At 49.5% G+C, this 18,482-nt stretch overlaps 1 protein-coding gene across 2 annotated transcripts; it reads right to left on the reverse strand.

Moving 5' to 3' along the window:
* Positions 1-16,047: 16,047 nt before the first annotated feature.
* LOC123465060 (cytochrome b-c1 complex subunit 9) lies at positions 16,048-18,295 on the reverse strand. 2 transcript variants are annotated; one of them, XM_045163201.1, is made up of 2 exons: positions 17,994-18,295; positions 16,048-16,311 (listed from the first exon to the last, which is right to left on the reverse strand). In XM_045163201.1, the coding sequence occupies exon 1, from the start codon at positions 18,201-18,203 to the stop codon at positions 18,015-18,017; it is 189 nt and encodes a 62-aa protein (XP_045019136.1). In that variant the 5' UTR covers positions 18,204-18,295; the 3' UTR covers positions 16,048-16,311; positions 17,994-18,014. The 2 variants fall into 2 exon arrangements, with proteins under 2 accessions (XP_045019136.1, XP_045019135.1); XM_045163200.1 differs by having other exon boundaries at positions 18,054-18,248.
* Between the last annotated feature and the right edge of the window lie 187 nt (positions 18,296-18,482).

Below are 18,482 nucleotides of genomic sequence, written 5' to 3' on the forward strand. Positions count from 1 at the left end.
GATCCGTGCCCGGCCTGTGACCTCTTCCCCTCCCCGTCCCTAGCCCCCACCCAGCCCCGCCGTCCTAGTCCAGCGATGGCCACCATCAGGAGAGGAAGAGGGCAGGACGGTGCTCTGTCCATCAGCCTTTCGTGCTTGCCTCCCACTTTAAGCCCTCCTGATCTTGCTCTACCTCGCTGTGTGGCCGGAGACCATCACCCCGCTCTCTGAGCCTCCACTCCCTGCCTGTGGAAGGAGGGGCCAGTGTGAGGCCCTGCTGTCCAGCCCCTACCGTGAGCTCACGCAGCCCCCACAGCCGCCACCCTAGGGAGTGGGCAGGTACAATTTCCAGTCCCATAGTGCCAGGGAGGGCGGCCAGGCACTGAGACCTAAAGGTGGCTGCCCAGGCCACAGCCGGGAGGTGGGCGACCAGGGATTGGACACGCAGGCTGAGCCCTGGCCTTCACAGGGTCCTTGGTCCCAACAGGGGTGTTTTCTCCATCTCACAGCTGCCCAAGGATGGCCGGCCAGTGGCCACACCAGAGCCAGAACTCAGTGGCTCTTGGTCACACATACATTCCATTAAATCTTCCGAAATCAAGGGATCACAGACAGGAAGAAACAAGTGATAATGCCACTACCGGGCCCTGTTGCATTGACACAAGTGGGCCTCAGGCCTTGTTCCTCAAAAGCCCCCTCCCAGCCAGGGCCAACCAGCTCCCAGCATGGCCGTGGCTGCCAGACTTCCCAATTCCTGGGCCGCCCAGAACGTGGCCGATCGGTGACGGATCAGCGGCGGGGCATTTGCTGGGCTGAGCCCCCGCATTTGGCCTGGCCCGGAGTCCGTCGGCGGAAGCCAGGGCCCCTGCCCAGCTGGACCTTGACAAATCACCCCAGATGCTGGTGCCATTTATTTGCACATGGTTGGGATGAGTGTCTGAAGCAGTGAGGCAGACAGGCACTCGACGCATTGGTTTTGTTAGGCCGGCCCACACAAGTGGAAATCAATAGCAATTCCTCTGTGGCGCCAGTTCTCTCAGCGTGTTTGAGACGCAGAGCAGATACGGGGGTGGGGATGTGCTCCCCTCGAAATGTCAAGTTAGCTGAGATCAGGCCCCGGGTCAGCCGTCCTGACAGGCAGTGGGAAGACTCTCTTTCCTCCTGGAGGCATTTCCCAGGGACCCAGATCAGGGTCAGGCCCATTTTTTTCTCTCTTTCTTTCTCTCAACTGCTCAAGCCCATCTCTTGGCCCTGGAGTGAAGTGAGGTGGGGCGGGGGGCTCCCTGGCCATACCTGCCTCACTGTTTACACAAACCCTCACACCTGCACGTGATCATCTCCTCCTGACCACCTGGAGTTCCGGCTTCACGTTGGCATCCTGGTGTAAAGGACATGAGAAGACAGATCACTTTTGAAATTTTCCAGAATGAAGTTCCAGGTCCAACTTTGTCTCCCTGGAGGCATCACTTCATGGTGATTTTCCATTTCAGACCACGAGGGCCCCCTTTCAGGGGTGCTTCGAAAGAAAACCACTCAGGGGTCACCAGATGGAGAAGGAAATGGCAACCCACTCCAGTATTCTTGCCTGGAAAAGTCCATGGACAGAGGAGCCTGGCTGGCTGCAGTCCATGGGGTTACATGACTGAGCATGTGTGCATGAGGGTGGAGGGTGATGGGTTGGTAGCAATAAACTGGTAGAACTAAAAAAAAAAAAAAAGAAAACCACTCCCCAGAATAGTGCTGGTAGGCATACCCTTTCACCTCTTGGGGACTCAGTTTTCCTATCTATAAAGTGGGTACATTGGACCAGATGAATGGTTTCCATTTGGTGCCAATTAGATCCTCCGAGAAAGCCCCAGGGTGTAAGATGGGCAGTGTTATAAATGAAGTGGGGTCTGGAACCCTGCCCACCGGCTCAATGGCTCTGCCACCCCCATGACTGCTCCTAAGCAGGAATCTTGTAAGTGCCCTCTCTGTACCCTGGCAGAGAACCCCACTATCAGAGGCATCTCCCAGGAAGCTTTTAAGATCTTGCACCTCCAAAAGGACTGAAGACCAGAGTGTCTTTGTTTCTAGTCCACGAAGGGCAGTGATGGTGGACGTGTTAGTTTGAACAAGTACACCTGTGCTTCTGTGAGGTGGGTGGGCAGAGCCTGTCATTGTGAGTAAAAAGCGGGGGGGCTCAAGAGTCCTAGTAACTTGCCCAGAGCCCATGTTAAGACAACAGTAGAGCTTGAACGCAGATCCTATCTGAGTGGCCCCCTGAGACGTCCAGGCACAGGCTGGAAGAGTTAAATGCTTGGCAAGAACCCGCCTGTCCCGGCCACACCAGAAGCTTGGGTTAAATAACACAGGGAGAGAACAAACAAAAGTTAAGCCCACCAAAAATGCAGGGGGCTCTTGCATAGCCCTTAAACATGATGTCAATGAACACTTAGCAGCAACATGAGAAACCAAAAATGCAAGAATTTTTTTTTTTTAAGAATAAATTTAAGGGACTTGCCTGGCAGTCCAATGGTTAAGACCATGTTTCCAGTACAGAGGGCGGGTGTTTAATCCCTCGTCGGGGAACTAAGAGCCCACATGCCAAGCAGCAAGGCCAAGTAAAATTTAAAAAAAAAAATTGAAAGCAGACTACATGATAATACACTGTGATTGTGAAAATGTTAGAAAAAAGGTTTTGTTTTGTTTTTGTTTTTTTTCATTTTTCCAAGTCTGGAAGGGAATATACATAATGAGAAATGATGATAAGAGCATGGATGATGGTGGTGGTGAAACCACAATTATTCATTATTAGAATAAAAAGCGCTTACTGTGCACTTGCCTTGGCCAGAGTTTCTGCTTGGCTCATTTTTGCTTAATCCTCACCCTATAGGTATAGATGGGGAGACTGAGGAACCCAGCGGGTAGGTGGCCTGCCTGAGGCCACACGTTTAGCAAATGACCAAGAGAGGCTTTGGTCTCAGAAGTGTCCCCTAAAGCCGACTCTTAACCCTGAAGTCTCCTGCCATCCCTCTTCCCCCTACCCCCGAATGCTTGTACTACCTTTCTTACAAAGTAAAAAAAAATACAAGTCCAACAGCTATAGAACAAGAGGACAGGAAATGCCATTTCCTCAGGCCAGGCTGACAGGACCCCGATCGATCACGCGTGTGTTGGACCGTTTGCCACTGTGTCCCCAGAGCTCAGGCGCTCTGTTCCATTTCTTCACTTTCTCTTTTTCTATTTTCAAATTCATGTATCCTTTCAACTCTGTGTCCAGCCTTGCCATTCAGCCTACTGAATGGTTCTTCGTTTTTGCACTGAGACTCTTTCCAGGGGAAGTGAGGGAAAGGCTGGAGGCTAAGATGGGAATGCAGAGGCTGGGGGGCATGGAGGCCCTGGAGGGGGCCAAGAGGCAGGAAAGTCAAGGATCAGGGTGAAAGTGGGAGGGGACAGGGGCGAGGGAATGCCAGGTCAGGCTGCAGCCTCGAGGTCAAGCAGGCTAAGGGAGTGGGGCTCAATGCCCAGCTTTGCCAGGAAGTGATGGAGAAATAGCCAATGGGAAGCATGGGACATGAGGAAGAGGAGGCAGGAGAGTAGAAAGAAAGTGAAGTCGCTCAGTCGTGTTGGACTTTGCGACCCCATGGACTGGAGCCTACCAGGCTCCTCCGTCCATGGGATTTTTCAGACAGGAGTACTGGAGTGAGTTGCCATTTCCTTCTCCAGGAGATCTTCCTGACCCAAGGATTGAACCCGAGTCTCCCACATTGTAGGCAGACACTTTACCGTCTGAGCCACCAGGTAGGCAGGAGAGTGAGCCCATGTAAAAGGCACTTGAGGGACCTTCGTCATGGTCCTGTGGCTAAGATTCCTCACTCCCAATGCCAGGGGCCTGGGTTCAATCCCCGGTTGGGGAATCTAGATCCCATATACCGCAACTAAGAGCTCACATGCTACAACTAAAGATCCCACGAACAGCAACTAAGACCTGCACAGCCAAAGAAATAAATATTAAAAAAAAATTTTTTTTAAAGGAATGACATCAAAGAGAAGGAAGTGAGGGCTCAGCGGTGAGGAAGGCGTATTAGCACTTAGAGCGTGTTTATGGGGTCTTTAGAAGGAGCCAGGGCGGCTGGTCCTCAGGGAGGGGAAGCGGGGAGCCAGGACCCCCCTGGAGCTCTCAGAGCAGCCCAGTAGAACCAGGGGCAACCTGGCACCAACTCTAATCTAGTTCTCCGTGCTGGGACAGCAGGGAAGGGCCTTGGCTGTGGTCAGAAGCTCTTGCAATTCCACTGGCTGAACCAAGGTAAAAAAATCTGTCTAAAATTTACCATCTCCAGCCCTACGTGTGTGTGTGTGTGTGTGTGTGTGTGTGTGAGAGAGAGAGAGAGAGAGAGAGAGAGAGGGAGAGAGATGGGGGCTGGGGACATCTTTAAATGAGCGTTAAATTCCAACTTCACATCGTAAGAGAAATTCTCTTCCAGCAGTCGATAATCATCAACAGAATTTTACACAGACTGGCAGAACTCAGGGAGCCTTAAAGGGCGCAGAGTCCAGAGTTTTTCAACCTATTTAAAACCCCCAACTCGCCCCAATCTCAGGCCCCTGGGATTTCAGATTCCAGCGCCTCCCCTGGGGATGGGGAGGTGTACCCTGTTCAAGAATTTACTAGGCTTCCATGGGTCTTTCCCAGCCCTGGAGGTGGTATGGAGCTTTCTTTCACTCGACTTGGTCTGAATTATAAAAACAAGAGGTTCTTAATTCTAGCTCTCCAAAGATGAAATTGTGACAGAATATGCTTTTTCTGGCGGCATGATCCCACCCTCCGCTACCTGACATGTCCCTTAAGTGCTCTGCCATCCCAAGGGGTAATTGTGGTTTTCTCCTCTTTAAAGTGGTTTTCATAGAAGAGCCTGGCAGAAAAAGAGCCTCCAATGGGACGAGCACCCACCATTCCTGTGCACTTAGGAATTTTATTTACAGAGATCACATGCAGGCGCCCACCCTGTCTCCCATCTGGTCTACTCAGCGTTCTTTCACATAGACACCCCCAGGCCTTATTTGTCCACCCTTTTTATTGTTACTTTGCTCATACAGGTGGCCAGAGGTGATGAAAAAAGGCACTGGATGAAGAGGCAGGAGGCTGAGGCCCAGGCCCTAGCCTTCAATAAGCTGTGTGACCTTAGGTCAGTCACTCTCTGGGCTTCTATTTCTTTTTGCGCAGAATGGGGATGATCATCCTCCAAGCCCTCTTACCTCGTGGGGGCCAGTAACTGGAGGGGTCAGATTGGATCATGATTGGGGGACACTCAGAGCAGTGAACCTCGTTCAGCTGAGAGAAAAAAACTGTCGTGGGCAGCCCTTCACTCTGCATTTGGGGCAGTTTCCTCCTCTGCTTTCTCTCTCTCTCTCTTTTTTAATTGCCTCATTGGTGGGATCTTAGTTCCCTTACCAGGGATTGAACCTGTGCCCTTTGCACTAGGAGCATAGAGTTTTAACCACTGGATGGCCAGAGGAGTCCCATCCTCTGCTCTCTTTTAATCACCCTGCCGGAAACCTCTTTGCCCAAATCACCTGTTATTTCTGGGTCAGGGCGCATTAGTCAACATGGACTTCTGGGGTGCCAGGGGCATGAACAGTTCCAGAGCTGCCAGCGTCTGCGTTTTTGCCAACAGTTCCCAGCAGAAGGACAGAAAATGAGGGGAAGGCTTTTGCCTTTGTGGGCAAGTTTTGTCATGAAACAGCCTCCCCCAGGCCCCTGCCTCTAGGGAGCCGGGGAACCATGGAGCTGAGACCCCTTTGGTGGGGAGTCTGATTAGAGAAGGGGAAGGCCACTGCCCGCTCCTGTGCCAGGCTCACCGGATCCACGTGCCAATGGGCGGAGCCCCACCCCCAGGTCCCAGGAGAGGAGTGACGTCGTGAGGACCAGTGGGTGACCTGCTAAATGGAAGGCATGTGCTTGTCCCACCTGGAAAACCAGACTCCCCCGCCCAGGAGGGGTCCGCACACAAAAGCACTGGTCCCCCCACCCCCGAAGCTGTAAACTCAGAGTAGCAGCAAGGGCAAGGCCAGAACGTCCCACCAGGGATCAGGGGCCTCTGAATGGCCAGCAGCCTATATTGCTTTTGCCATTCAGAGAAGGAGCCAGGCTCTGGGGTCAGGACGCAGCTGGCCTCAGCCACTCCCCGACCCTGTGACTCTGAGCAAGGTGGCCTTTCCTCTCTAAGCCAGAGCTGTCTTGTCTGTAGATCGGAGATGTTGGCAGGATGGCTGGCATAAGGTGTGTAAAGTCCCGGCCTGCTGTGAGGTGGCCAGCGACCTAGCAGAGCCCCGCTCACAGGGCCCCAGGCGAGGGGTGATGGGTGCCTCCCGCCAGTGCTCCAGGGCAGTCCTCCCAGAAGTCCTCCCAGGGCTCAGGATGGCCTGGACACACAGGAGCAGAGGGAGAGGAGATAGGCACAAGCCAGCCTATAGGTGTGTGCTGGGTGCCCTGGGCGCCCCGCTCAGCCTTGCTGGACGTTAACTACCTCACTGAATCCTTGAAACAAAGCCGGGTGGTACGTGTTATTATAAGCCTCATTTAGCAAGGTAGTCACTTGCTCATGGCTGAGTCAGGATTCAAACCCAGATATGCCAGCCTCCAAAGTCCATAGTTGCAGCCCCTTGGTTTTCCCACCTCAGTATAGCTTGGCGCTTAAACCAGCCACCACAATACTCCACATGTGATTGGCTCAGCATGAAAAAGAGAACCTATCACCTCCCTCATTCTACACTCCATACTTCTGTTGATACAAGCCCTCTAGTCAAGTCATTGCATTGACAGAGGGGCTGGAGAACAGAAAGGAGAGTAGCAAGTCAGACAGGACATATTTTGCAAATTTCCACTCTGCCACAGTCTTCTAGCAGAAGGAAAGGATACCCATTGGAGGTTGCAGTTTGAAGGATGGGTTTCATTAGGAAAGCTTAGCGAACCAAAAAGATAAGGCATCCCACAGAATTGCAGCTCTAGGGCGGGAAGCGGCTTCTCTGTTGGAAGGCCTACAGGGGAGGGAGACAGAAGTCTGCTAAGTCGTCAGGAAGGAAGGAAGGTGGTCGGAGGCAGACAGGACTCTGTTACATGGAGAAAGGTGTGGGGAGGAGATAAGGTCTGTCTCAGGAAGGCACGAGGCAGCTTGGGTTTGCAACAGTGTTAAAGACGCCAGGAACAAGATAAGGGGGACAGAAGGGAACACGAGAAAGTGCCGGCCTCCGAGGGATGCAAAGGAGGTAGGGAACACCTCCTTTTAAAGCAGCTGAGACAGCAGTGCTGTGGGGGGAGGGGGTCACTTGGACGATTCAGCTGTACACTCGTGCCCAAAGCTCTCAGCCTGCATTTTGTGGATTGAATATGCTAATTAGGCGCTGATCCCTGCAAACTGTGCCAGCTTCCCCCCCCACCCCATTAACTTCCTCATTAAAGCAATGTAACAAAACTACCCCATAGACCTGTGCTAAGCACGGCACAAGCATCTTCTCACGTCTTTCCAAGCACCCCTAGGCATTATTATTATTATTAATATTGTCATCCCATTTTCCACATGAGGAAACTGAAGATCATAGTGGAGATGCAACTCGACCCAACCCTGCACTCCCGCCCCAACAAGGTCACCTAGCTGGAGGCGAGCAGAGCTGGCCTTTGTTTCTAGAATCTGTGTGTTTTTGTGGTTGTTGTGTTGTTATTGGTGGCTGCGCCGCATGGCTTGTGGGTTCTTAGCTCCCTGACCAGGAATTGAACTGTGACCCCTGTGGTGGAAGCATGGTCTAAACCACTGGCCCAGCTGAGACGTTCCCCCTTAATCCACGTTGGGAATTTTCGGTTGTTGTTGCTTTGGGAGGAGTTTTTTGTTGTTGTTCATAATGGATTTATTTTGGCATCAATTTTTATCCTTGTTCATTTTTTGGCCATGCTGCATGGCCTGAAGGATCTTAGTTCCCCAGCCAAGGATTGTGTCCCCTGAAGTGGAAGCGTGGAGTCCTAACCATTGAACCACCAGGGAAGTCCCCCCATAATCTATGTTGAATCACAAGATGAGAGGGCCATGGGAACCCCCAGCAAGGGCCCCCTATTTAGAAGGTGAATAAAGTGAGATTTGAGGTAGCCTGGATCTGAAATTGTCAGGCTAGGGAATTTGATCTTACAGGTAGTGGGGAGCTCTTGATGGCGTGTGAGCGGAGGAGTGGACATGGCAGGCTTCTGAGGGTTCAGTGGAGAGGAAGAGTCCAGAGCAAGAGGGTATGCAGGAGGCCTGAAGGGGGGACAAGCCTGGGGCAGCAGGAAGGCAGTCGGCACCCTTGTGCTGGGGAACTGTGGACGGCACGGCTCCGGGCCAGCACTCTCTGCATTCCGTCGCCGCCTTGTCCTTGATGCCGGCTGGAGCCTGCCCTTGGCTCCCAGTCTCTGCATAAATCCAAGCGTATCAGGCCAAGGCCCCAATGAGAAATGATTTGTACGCGGTGCAGAGTAGTGGATCTGAGCTCTGAGCCAAGCATCCTGTCTCTGAACCTCTGCTCCACTCTCACTAGCTGGTGTTAGCCTAGGAAAGACATTTGACCTCTCTCTGACCTCTCCCCATTTCCACCTGTAAAATGGGGTGGAGAGCAGTGCCCGCCTCGGATTGAGGATCCAGTGGTACAGGGTATGTTAATGGCCTGGTCCTGGGTGAATGCCTGGAGAAAGCAGCTCTGTGTGCGTGAGTGTATGTGTGTGTGTGTGTGTGTGATATGTACTGCGTGAGCCACTGCCCGCCCCCAGTACAGAGTGTTCATCTTTTGCTCACACTCAAGAAGCTGCCATCGCCTCCATCTTGCCCGAGGAATTTGTATTCCCTCCAACACTACACGTGACTCAGACATTTTAAAATCATGAATTTCTGTCCCTTCCTCGGGAGACTTCAAACTCATCTGCAGGACAGTCCATGTGCCCTGTTGCTGGAAGGGCTGGCTGAGTTACCGGATGGAATCTCTTTCTTTGTAATTAACTTACGTTGCTCCCCACCCCCAGGTCATTACAAAACCAGTAACATGCTTGCCGTGGGTCACAGGAATAAGCAAAGAAAGAAAAACCACCAGAAAGAATCACTGTTAGGATTTTAGTTCTTCTTTCCAGCATTATTTTAGAAAAAGAAATATAAACATTGGTTTTCTTCAAAACTGAGAGCATTCAACACAGGCTGTTCTCACTATTCTTTTCAGTTAATAAGACATTGTGAACATTTTTCCATGTCTCATTTGCATCCTTTAATGGGTAAAAGCATGCCTTGCTGTTGAGTCGCTCAGTTGTGTCTGAATCTTTGCGATCCCATTGACTGTAGCCCACCAGGCTTCTCTGTCCATGGACTTCTCCAGGCATACTGGAGTGGGGTGCCGTTCCCTTCTCCAGTGGATCTTCCCAACCCAGGGATCGAACCAAGGTCTCCTGCATTGCAGGCTCACCGCCTGAGCCACCAGGGAAGCCCATTGACCCCAAAAGCACTCATCAGTAAACCTCCTGCACAGAGTCTGCATCCCAGGGAACCCCGCCTGTGATAGGCAACCTCTTGTGTCTACCAGGGACTAGACTAGAATGTTCTGAGAGCTGGGCCTTCCTTCTTTCTTTGAGCTGCCAGGACAAACTGGACTCCACCCAAAGCCGAAAAGTTTTGAGCCTTGGCCGGCAGCCCTGAAATGCCAGAAGTTTCCCGGGTAGCCCCGGCTGGGTTAATCAAGCAGACAGTTGGGTGAGAATTTACTATACAGTAATCTTCACTCCCCTGGACACCCCTCCAAGACGACAGCATCTCCAGAAAGAACAAGAATCATATAGCTGTCATTGTGAATAGCACGGTGGGTATTTTACAGATGAGGAAATCGGCTCAGAGAGGGTGAATAAACTGGTTGAGTTTGCACAGCCAGTGAGTGGTGGGGCTTGAATTCTACCCCAGGACTGTTAAAATATTTGTGCTCTTCATCCTTCACTAGAGCTATTCAATAGGAATAATGATGTCACCTTTCAGATCGTTGCGATTATTCAAATTAAATGACGTGAACCGCTAACACTTGGTACAATGCTTGGCTCATAGTAAATGGTTTATAAAGTACATCATTACTCAGAAAACTCCCCAGGAGCATCCCTTTCTTTGTAGTATAAAAACCAGGGACTTCCCTGGTGGTCCAGTGGTTAAGAATCTGCCTTCTAATGCAGGGAGTGAAGATTCAACCCCTGGTCAGGGAACTAAGATCCCACTTGCCATGGGGCAACTAAACCCGGGCAACAGTAACTACAGACTGTGTGCACCCCACAACAAAAGATCCCGCATGCCACAGGGGAGATCCTGTGAGCCAAAACTAAGACCAACACAGCCACAAATAAATACCTATTTAAAAAAAAAAAGATTAAAAAAAAATAAAGAATGAAATCCAAACTCTTGGTGTGACCTATACAAGACTACACCGTATCTGACCCTGTCTTTCACTCCTTCTCTTCCTTCAGTTCAGTAACTGAACCAAACTCACATCTGCCCTAGTGTCTTTGCACTTGCGGTGTTCATTTCCTGGAACACTCTTATTCTGGGTCCTTACCTCACTAGATTTCTACTCACATCTCGGCTCAAATGTCGTCTCCCTGGAGAAGACTTCCCTGACCATCAAAGTTTGTTCTTCAAACCTGAGTCACTCCCTATAGGTTATCCAGTTTTATTTTCTTCATAGCCTTCAACATGAGCTGAAATCCTTATTTCCTTTCTCATTTACTGTCTGTCTCACCTACTAGAATGCTTTAGCTCCAAGAGGCTGGGGGTCTTTCTGGTTCTCCACTATTTGCCCAAGGTTTAGGACAGTGACAGGAATAATAGGCACTCCTTAGAGATATACTGGGAGAAGGCACTGGCACCCCACTCCAGTACTCTTGCCTGGAAAATCCCATGGATGGAGGAGCCTGGTAAGCTGCAGTCCATGGGGTCGCTAAGAGTCAGACACAACTGAATGATTTCACTTTCACTTTTCACTTCCATGCATTGGAGAAGGAAATGGCAACCCACTCCCGTGTTCTTGCCTGGAGAATCCCAGGGACGGGGGAGCCTGGTGGGCTGCCATCTATGGGGTCCCACAGAGTCAGACACGACTGAAGCGACTTAGCAGCAGCAGCAGCAGAGATATACTGCTTGAATGAATGAGTGAATAGTTTCTACCCATTTGGAGAGATGTTCCTGGATGCAAGAGAGAAGCTAGGGGAATAGGGCATCAGCATAAAACTCTTTGCCCAGAGAAAGGTCTTACTTGCTCAGAGCTGACATACCAGAGGCCAACTTCTCAGAAAAGAGTTTCAGAGACCTTCTGGAACTTGCTTGACGAGGCGCCTAAGCAGGTGGCTTTTCCTGACACGTGTACGAGTGGAGCAGGTGCAGAGTCCTTGGGGCTTTTGACCTGTCAAGACTGTCTTAGCTCTTGACCTCAGAAAATGCCGTGGGCTGAGCTTGGGACAGAGGCGGACCTTTTTCCCAGTAATAACTTCTCTGTGTCAGTCTGAGAAGGGTGCTAATCCTCACTTCCCCCACCTGTGGGCAGATTCACCCAGGGAACCCTGGGGAGGCCCAGCTCCCATTCAGCAGGGCCAATCAAGAACAAGTTCCCGGGACTTTCCTGACATCGTGGTTAAGACTCTGTGCTTCCACTGCAGGGGGCGCAGGTTCAATCCCTGGTCGGGGAACTAAGCCTGTGTGCCACAGCTAAGAACCTAGGCAGCCAAAATAATTAATAATTAAAAAAAAGATTCCGTGCTTCCACTGTAGGGGGCATGGGTTCACCCCCTGGTTGGAGTAAGATCCTGCATGCCATAAATTTAAAAAGAAAAAAAAAATTTTTTTAAAAGAACAAGTTCTCGTCAGGACTTCAGGAAGAGGCACCATGGACGGCCCAGCAGCTGGGTTCCAGGGCTGGCGGCTCACATTTCTTGACTCTCTGTCTTCATGTTCTCCCTGGGCAGCCCCCTTTTAATTCACTTCCATTCCCCGACTAAAGAGAATACAGGCTTGATTGTAGAAAACTTAGAAATCGGGGGAAAAATACAAGAGAAAAGAAAATGGCTCAGCCAATTAACTACTGTGAGGAATTTCGTGTAAGCATTTCCAATTTTTTTTCTTATACATGTTTACCAAAAACATAAAAGGTATCACACTTTATAGGAATTTGTGACCTGCTTTTTTCACTTAGCTTTATACTGTGACTGTTCTATCTGAGCACGTGCATTAACTATTTTTTTAATGAATTGCTTTCTTTCCTATAAAATATTTTTTACTAGAATGTCAATATCAGCTTGTTTCGAGAAAAAGTCAATCACTGTTGCACCAAGTGAAGGTATATCTTTGAAATCCTAGCCCTCAGGTGTGTGTTTTCCCAGGAAATCTTGGTGCAGATCCTGCAGGGTTCTGCGTGCAGGCATGTGTGTCCTTAAGTGGATTGAACTAAACAACTCAACATGCCATTGTGCAGCTTGGTTTTGTTTTCACTTTGTCTTTCTTTTCAACTGCAGGCTGAGTCACCCCATTCTTTTTATTGTCTGCAAAGATTTCTATGGTATGAAGCTACCTTTTATTTAACCACTCCCCCACTGAAAGGCATTTTTCTGCTTTTTTAAATTCCAAACAAGCCTCCAGTGACTTTTTGTGTGTGTGCATATGCACGTGGAATCCTGTAGATACTTTGCTCATCATGAAAGTTCAGGAATAAAAGGAACAAACAGGGACTCTCCTGGTGGTCCAGTGGCTAAGACTTCAAGCTCCCAGTGCAGGGGTCCCAGGTTCAATCCCTGGCCAGGGAACTAGGATCCCACGTGCTACAACTGAAAAAATAAAAGATCCTGCATGCTGAAACGAAGATTGGTCCCGAGTGCTGCAACTAAGACCCAGCTCAGCCAAATAAATAAATATATATATATATATATATATATTTTTAAATGGGACGAATATTTAAAAATAGATACTGGCAAAGTCCCCTCCAGTATCACTGCTTCAGGGCCCGTGGGCAGTACCTGCTTCTTCACTGAAACACTGGTTTTGCTGATCCTCTCCATTTTTGTTCATGGGCTGTGCAAAAAAATGGTATTTCATTTTGCTTATTAGTGAAACTGGGCATCTTGTCATGTTTGTGGCCATTTGTATTTCCTATTTTAATTGCCTATTCCTGTCATCCACCCTAACCTCTACTGTGTTAGTCACTTTTTTCTTATGCATTTGAAAGACTGTTTCATATATTAGTGAAGCTGGTACATTGCCACGCTTGTTGGATATTTTCTCCCAGTTAACACTTAATTTTAGGACTTTCCTGGTGGTCCAGTATTTAAGATGCATGCTTCAGGCTTCCCTGGGGGCTCAATGGTAAGGATTCGTCTGCTGATGCAGGGGACACGGGTTTGATCCCTAGTCCAGGAAGACCCCACATGCCGTGGAGCAACTAAGCCCGTGTGCACAACTACTGAGCCTGTGCTCCAGAGCCTGGGAGCCGAAACCACCGGAGATTGTGCTCCACAGAAGAAAAAGAAAAGCCCCCACAGTGAAAAGCTTACACACCACAGTGGAGAGTAGCCCCACTTGTTGCAACTAGAGAAAAGTCCAGGCAGCAACAAAGACCCAGCACAGCCAAAAATAAAAGAAATAAAACTTTATTTTAAAAAATGTTAAGCCCCCAAGTCTCTTGGTTTTAAATGGCTACATAATATTTCACCTTAATGCTGCTGCTGCTAAGTCACTTCAGTCGTGTCCGACTCTGTGTGGCCCCATAGATGTCAGCCTACCAGGCTCCTCCATTCGTGGGATTTTCCAGGCAAGAGCACTGGAGTGGGGTGCCATTGCCTTCTCCGTTTCACCTTAATAGTAATTCCTATTTTGGATATCTCATCCCTGCCCGCCACCCCCTCCCCACCCCCCAGCCATTATAAATATCATGATGAACATATCTTGTGGACATTAACTTTTTTTTTAGGAAAATTTGGTAGAAGTGGAATTTACTGGGTCAAGAGTTTGGTATTAAGGATCTTGATACATAAGTACAAAATATCCTCCAGGAAGATGGTACCGCTTCACATCCTCTTGCAATAGTCCATCTGTGTCATTTTCCTGTATCCTTGACAAGATTAGGTGATGTTCTTTAGCTTGGCCAGTGTGTGCCAAGTTATGTCTGACTTTTTTGCAACCCCATGGACTGTGTAGCTCACCAGGCTCCTCTGTCCATGGGATTTTTTTCAGGCAAGAATACTGGAATGGGTTGCCATTTCCTTCTCCATGGGATCTATCCCACCCAGGGATCGAACTCGTGTCTCCTGCATTGGCAGGCGGATTACGGCTGAGCCATCAGGGAAGCCCAACTTGGCCAATATGACAGGTATTACCCAGAGCTGCCATGACAGATGACTGCAAACTGAGTGACTGAAAACAACAGAAATCTATTTTCTCCACGTTGTGGAGGGTATTACTCTAAAATCAAGGTTTAATCAAGATCCCTCTAAAGTTTTGAGGGGGAAGAATCCTTGTCCTTGCTTCCGGTTGCTGGCAATCTCTGGCATTCCTTGACCTCTGAAATTCTCATCTTTCAATCTCTGTCTCGGTCTTCTCAGGACACCTGTCATTGGATTTAGAATGACGGGTGCCCAACCCATTACCCCATCTCTTTTTTTAAAAATGTGTATTTTATAATGTGACTGCTCCAGGTCTCGTTGTGGCATGCAGGATCTTTCAGTTGGGGCAATGTGAACTCTTAGTTGCAGCACGCGGGATCTAGTTCCCTGACCAGAGATCAAAACTGGGCCCCGGGTATTCAGAGCACAGTCTGTCACTGGACCGCCAGGGGAGTCCCACAACCTCATCTTCATTTAACTGATTACATCTGCAAAGACCCTAACTCCAAATAGGCTCATGTTGAGGTTCTGGGTGGATAATATTCACTCCCATAAAATAGGTAAAATGGGGTTAATATTTGTCTCTTAATTGAAAACAGACATACAACCTCAACAGTCCAGAAGTGCCAATGACAAATAACGGGGCATCTTAATGTAGAATGGCTTAGAGATACTCTTGCTGCTTGGGCTGAATATGTCACTTGAGATAGGTGATCAATTAAGCTCGTTCTAACCCCACTGCCCTGAGGTGGGCATCATCAGGTGCCCATCAGGAGCACCATCAGGTGCTCAAGGATATTGTAGAGTAACTTTTCAAGAATGCTCCATTTTACTGTTTTCCGCCAGCACACTACCCTCAAATTGTTGGGGAAAGTATAGTGTAATGTAAATGGCAAATCTTCAACCCCCAGAACTATTCTTTACTTCATGGTGAAATCATTCTTAAAAAGAATAGCCTCTACTCTGGCTCAGGTCTTGATCTGGCCCCTAGAGCTGTACCTTGGTCAGGTCATGATTTCTCCAGGCCTGGACTTCACCTTCATGAGGATATGCCTCAGGTAGGGCAAACTGGGCAGTTCGTAGGGTCTCTCCAACCCCCGCATGAGTTTCCCAACTGACTCTTCCCCCCTCAGCTGCTGGTGGTTGTTCTAGCTCTGGCCCCATCACTCCAGGCTCCAGGTAAAAGATGGTGGGCAAGTGAGTCACTCATCTTCCCAGCCAGTCACCAAACACAACCAAGCGCTCTACTGTTTAGCACATCTCTGCGCTCTCCATGGCTGCTCCCAGCCATGCTGCGTGTTTTCCGATATGCCTTACAGCCATGAGAAGATGAGCTGTGGCCCAGAGAGGTATGCCAGCTTCCCCAAAGATCTTCGGCAACTTAAAGGCAGAATGGAGAATAAACATTTGTCCCCCAGCTGGATCCACAGCGCTTCCCTATGGCCAAGCCAGTTAACTGTCCTCTGCGTGACTCAAGAATGGAGCTATTGGTTTAGAGGCCAAAGTTGAAGGTTAACACCTCCAGCTTTAGCTCACGGTGTGAAAACTAGAATTCTCTGCAAGTTAATGGGAGATCCAGAATAATGGAATCTGCCCTTCAGATGTCTGCAGAGGACTTTGAAGTGGTGTCAAATAACCGGTTAAGTGAAGAGCAGCTAGTTAAGAAGATGCAGAAGCAGGTCTCAAGGACAATTTACATTTATTTGCTGATGACTCTGATTAAACATACTTCAAACATAGCAGAAGTTAAAGAGTCTGTCAGGGGACGCCATCTCCTGTCGACAGCTAAAGGTGGTCCGTGGAGAGTGACGCGAGCGTGTCTTCAAGCTGAGGCCGCGGCTCTGGGCAAACAGCTGGTGCTGGACCTGGTCCTTCTGGCCTGGACGGGGGCCTCCCAGGGGCTACTCCTTGTTCTCATACTTCTGCTTGATGTGCTTCCACAGCTTCTGCATTTTAAACGCAAGAGCCACAAACGGAGTTTTGCTTCTCACATTGAACAACGCCTCCCACAGCCCCAGACTTAAAACAAGCCTGAGAGAAACGTGTACCACATCCAGACAGCTTGCAGTGGGCAGTCTGGAAGCAATGCTAGGCCTGACACACACTCCTAGCATTTACAGAATGCTCCCAGTATGTGAAGGAAGGGGGAACGCATGACCTCACCCTACAGGTAACTGAGGTGGAGACACTAAGGGACCTGGGCCCCCAAAGCACACAATTATTAAGGAACAGAGGCTGGAAAATGTCTCATTTCTTCAATTCCCAGGTATTACTCCAGAGGTCCTAAGAGCCTGGTCCCCAAATACTTCACATTGAGCCATATTTTAACCTCATCAGACTTATGATCCCTGGGTCAGGAACTAGCTGTATTCTCATTCCTAAAAGCACCAAGAATGGGTGGACTATGACAACGTTCTGAGATGCCTTCCCCACATACTGAAATGGCCAGGGGAACAGCTTACAAATGAACAGGAGCAGCACTTTCATAAGGACAGAAAGCTACCCTGGCCACAGGCTGTACATCAGGAGACAGAGCCTGCCTGGGATGTAGGGCCAGACAATTTCAAATTATTAACAGAGTGGTGGAACATAGCTTATTTGTCCAGGACGTTCCTTAGTATGAGCCATAAATTAAATACTTTAACGATATAAAGTACGCAGAGTACCCAGCACAGTGTCTGGTACACAGTGACTTTAAAAGGTGTTGTTATTCTCTATCTTATGCTTCCACTTTCTCCCTGGGATTGTAAAAAGTGCTAGTTTTTGAGAGGTACCACCTACCACCTGTGGGCTTCCCTTGTGGCTGAGATGGTAAAGTGTCTGCCTACAAATGTGGGAGACCCAGGTTTGATCCGTGGGTCGGGAAGTTCCCCTGGAGAAGGAAACGGCACCCCACTCCAGTCTTCTTGCCTGGAAAATCCCATGGACGGAGGAGTCCGGTAGGCTACAGTCCATGAGGTCGCAAAGAGTCGGACACGACTGAGCGACTTCACTTCACCTACCACCTACTGCGACACCCTGCCAGCATCTCATGGAATCCTCACAATAATTCCCTGAGATAGCTACTATCATTTCTATTTCACAGAAAAGAGTGAAGCTCAGAGAGGCTAACTTACACAAGTTATTAAGTGGTAAGGCCCGGTATTCCCACCCAGGGATCTCCGCTTGTATACCCTCTCGATCCCCCTCACCCCCTTAACCACTATTAATCCATCGCTGCCAGCATAGCAAGGCTTCGGAACTGAAAAGTGCTGTCTAAAAAGGCCAGCCCCTGTGTCTAAGAAGATGTCTTATATTCACGGCCGTCGCCCGCTTAAATGTGCCCTTGAAACCCTCCGACGAAACAGGGGGTCCTGGGTCCAGCCCTGACTTGCCACTGGCCTCCTGGTGGTGTGGCCCTAATAATCCTTTGCTCTCACTAGGCTTTAGTTTTCGCTTCTGCCAATGGACAATTGGGTGTGTGGGGTGGGAGACAGCGATACCAACAACCCCTGCACGGTGGGAGCTATTGATCCCGTTGAATATTTTAGGATTCATACCGGCGGGGAACGGACAGACGGCAGCCTACAGATAGAAGACATCCAGGGTTCCCCCGCTACTCGTAAAGGTAGACTGAGTCCTGCCCCACCTCCACTCGCACTGTCACCCCTCAGAAGGGCCCAAGGTCAGGGACGGTCCAGGCCCTCACCCCCTCGTTGATGTGTTCGTAGATAGCGTCTGCGCCTTGATCGAAGGCGCGCTCGAAGAACAGGGCGCCCACGACGATGGTGAGGGCGAAGGTAGAGGTCCTGCGGAACAGCAAGGAGTACAACCTCGCAGTCAACGTCGGGGCCGCCATGTTTGTCCGCTGCAGAACGAGCGCCGGCGCCGCGACGACCTTTCTCCCCAAAGGGCCTCCGCGTGTAATGCTTTATGGGATTTGTAGTTCTCCTGAATCTCGGCGCTCGTCGTTTTGACCTATGGAGTTTACGCGGGATTAAGGTCTCCTAAAATCCAGATCATGGAATCCAAAACAGCTTGGTGAAACGTATTACTGAATTCTTCTTCTTAAGCATTTTTAAAAATGATTTAATATTTTCACTACAACACCCAGAAGCCCTCGCGCTTCCTCCAACTT

Source organism: Bubalus bubalis, chromosome 17, assembly GCF_019923935.1.
Source record: "Bubalus bubalis isolate 160015118507 breed Murrah chromosome 17, NDDB_SH_1, whole genome shotgun sequence".
Taxonomy (NCBI): domain Eukaryota; kingdom Metazoa; phylum Chordata; class Mammalia; order Artiodactyla; family Bovidae; genus Bubalus; species Bubalus bubalis.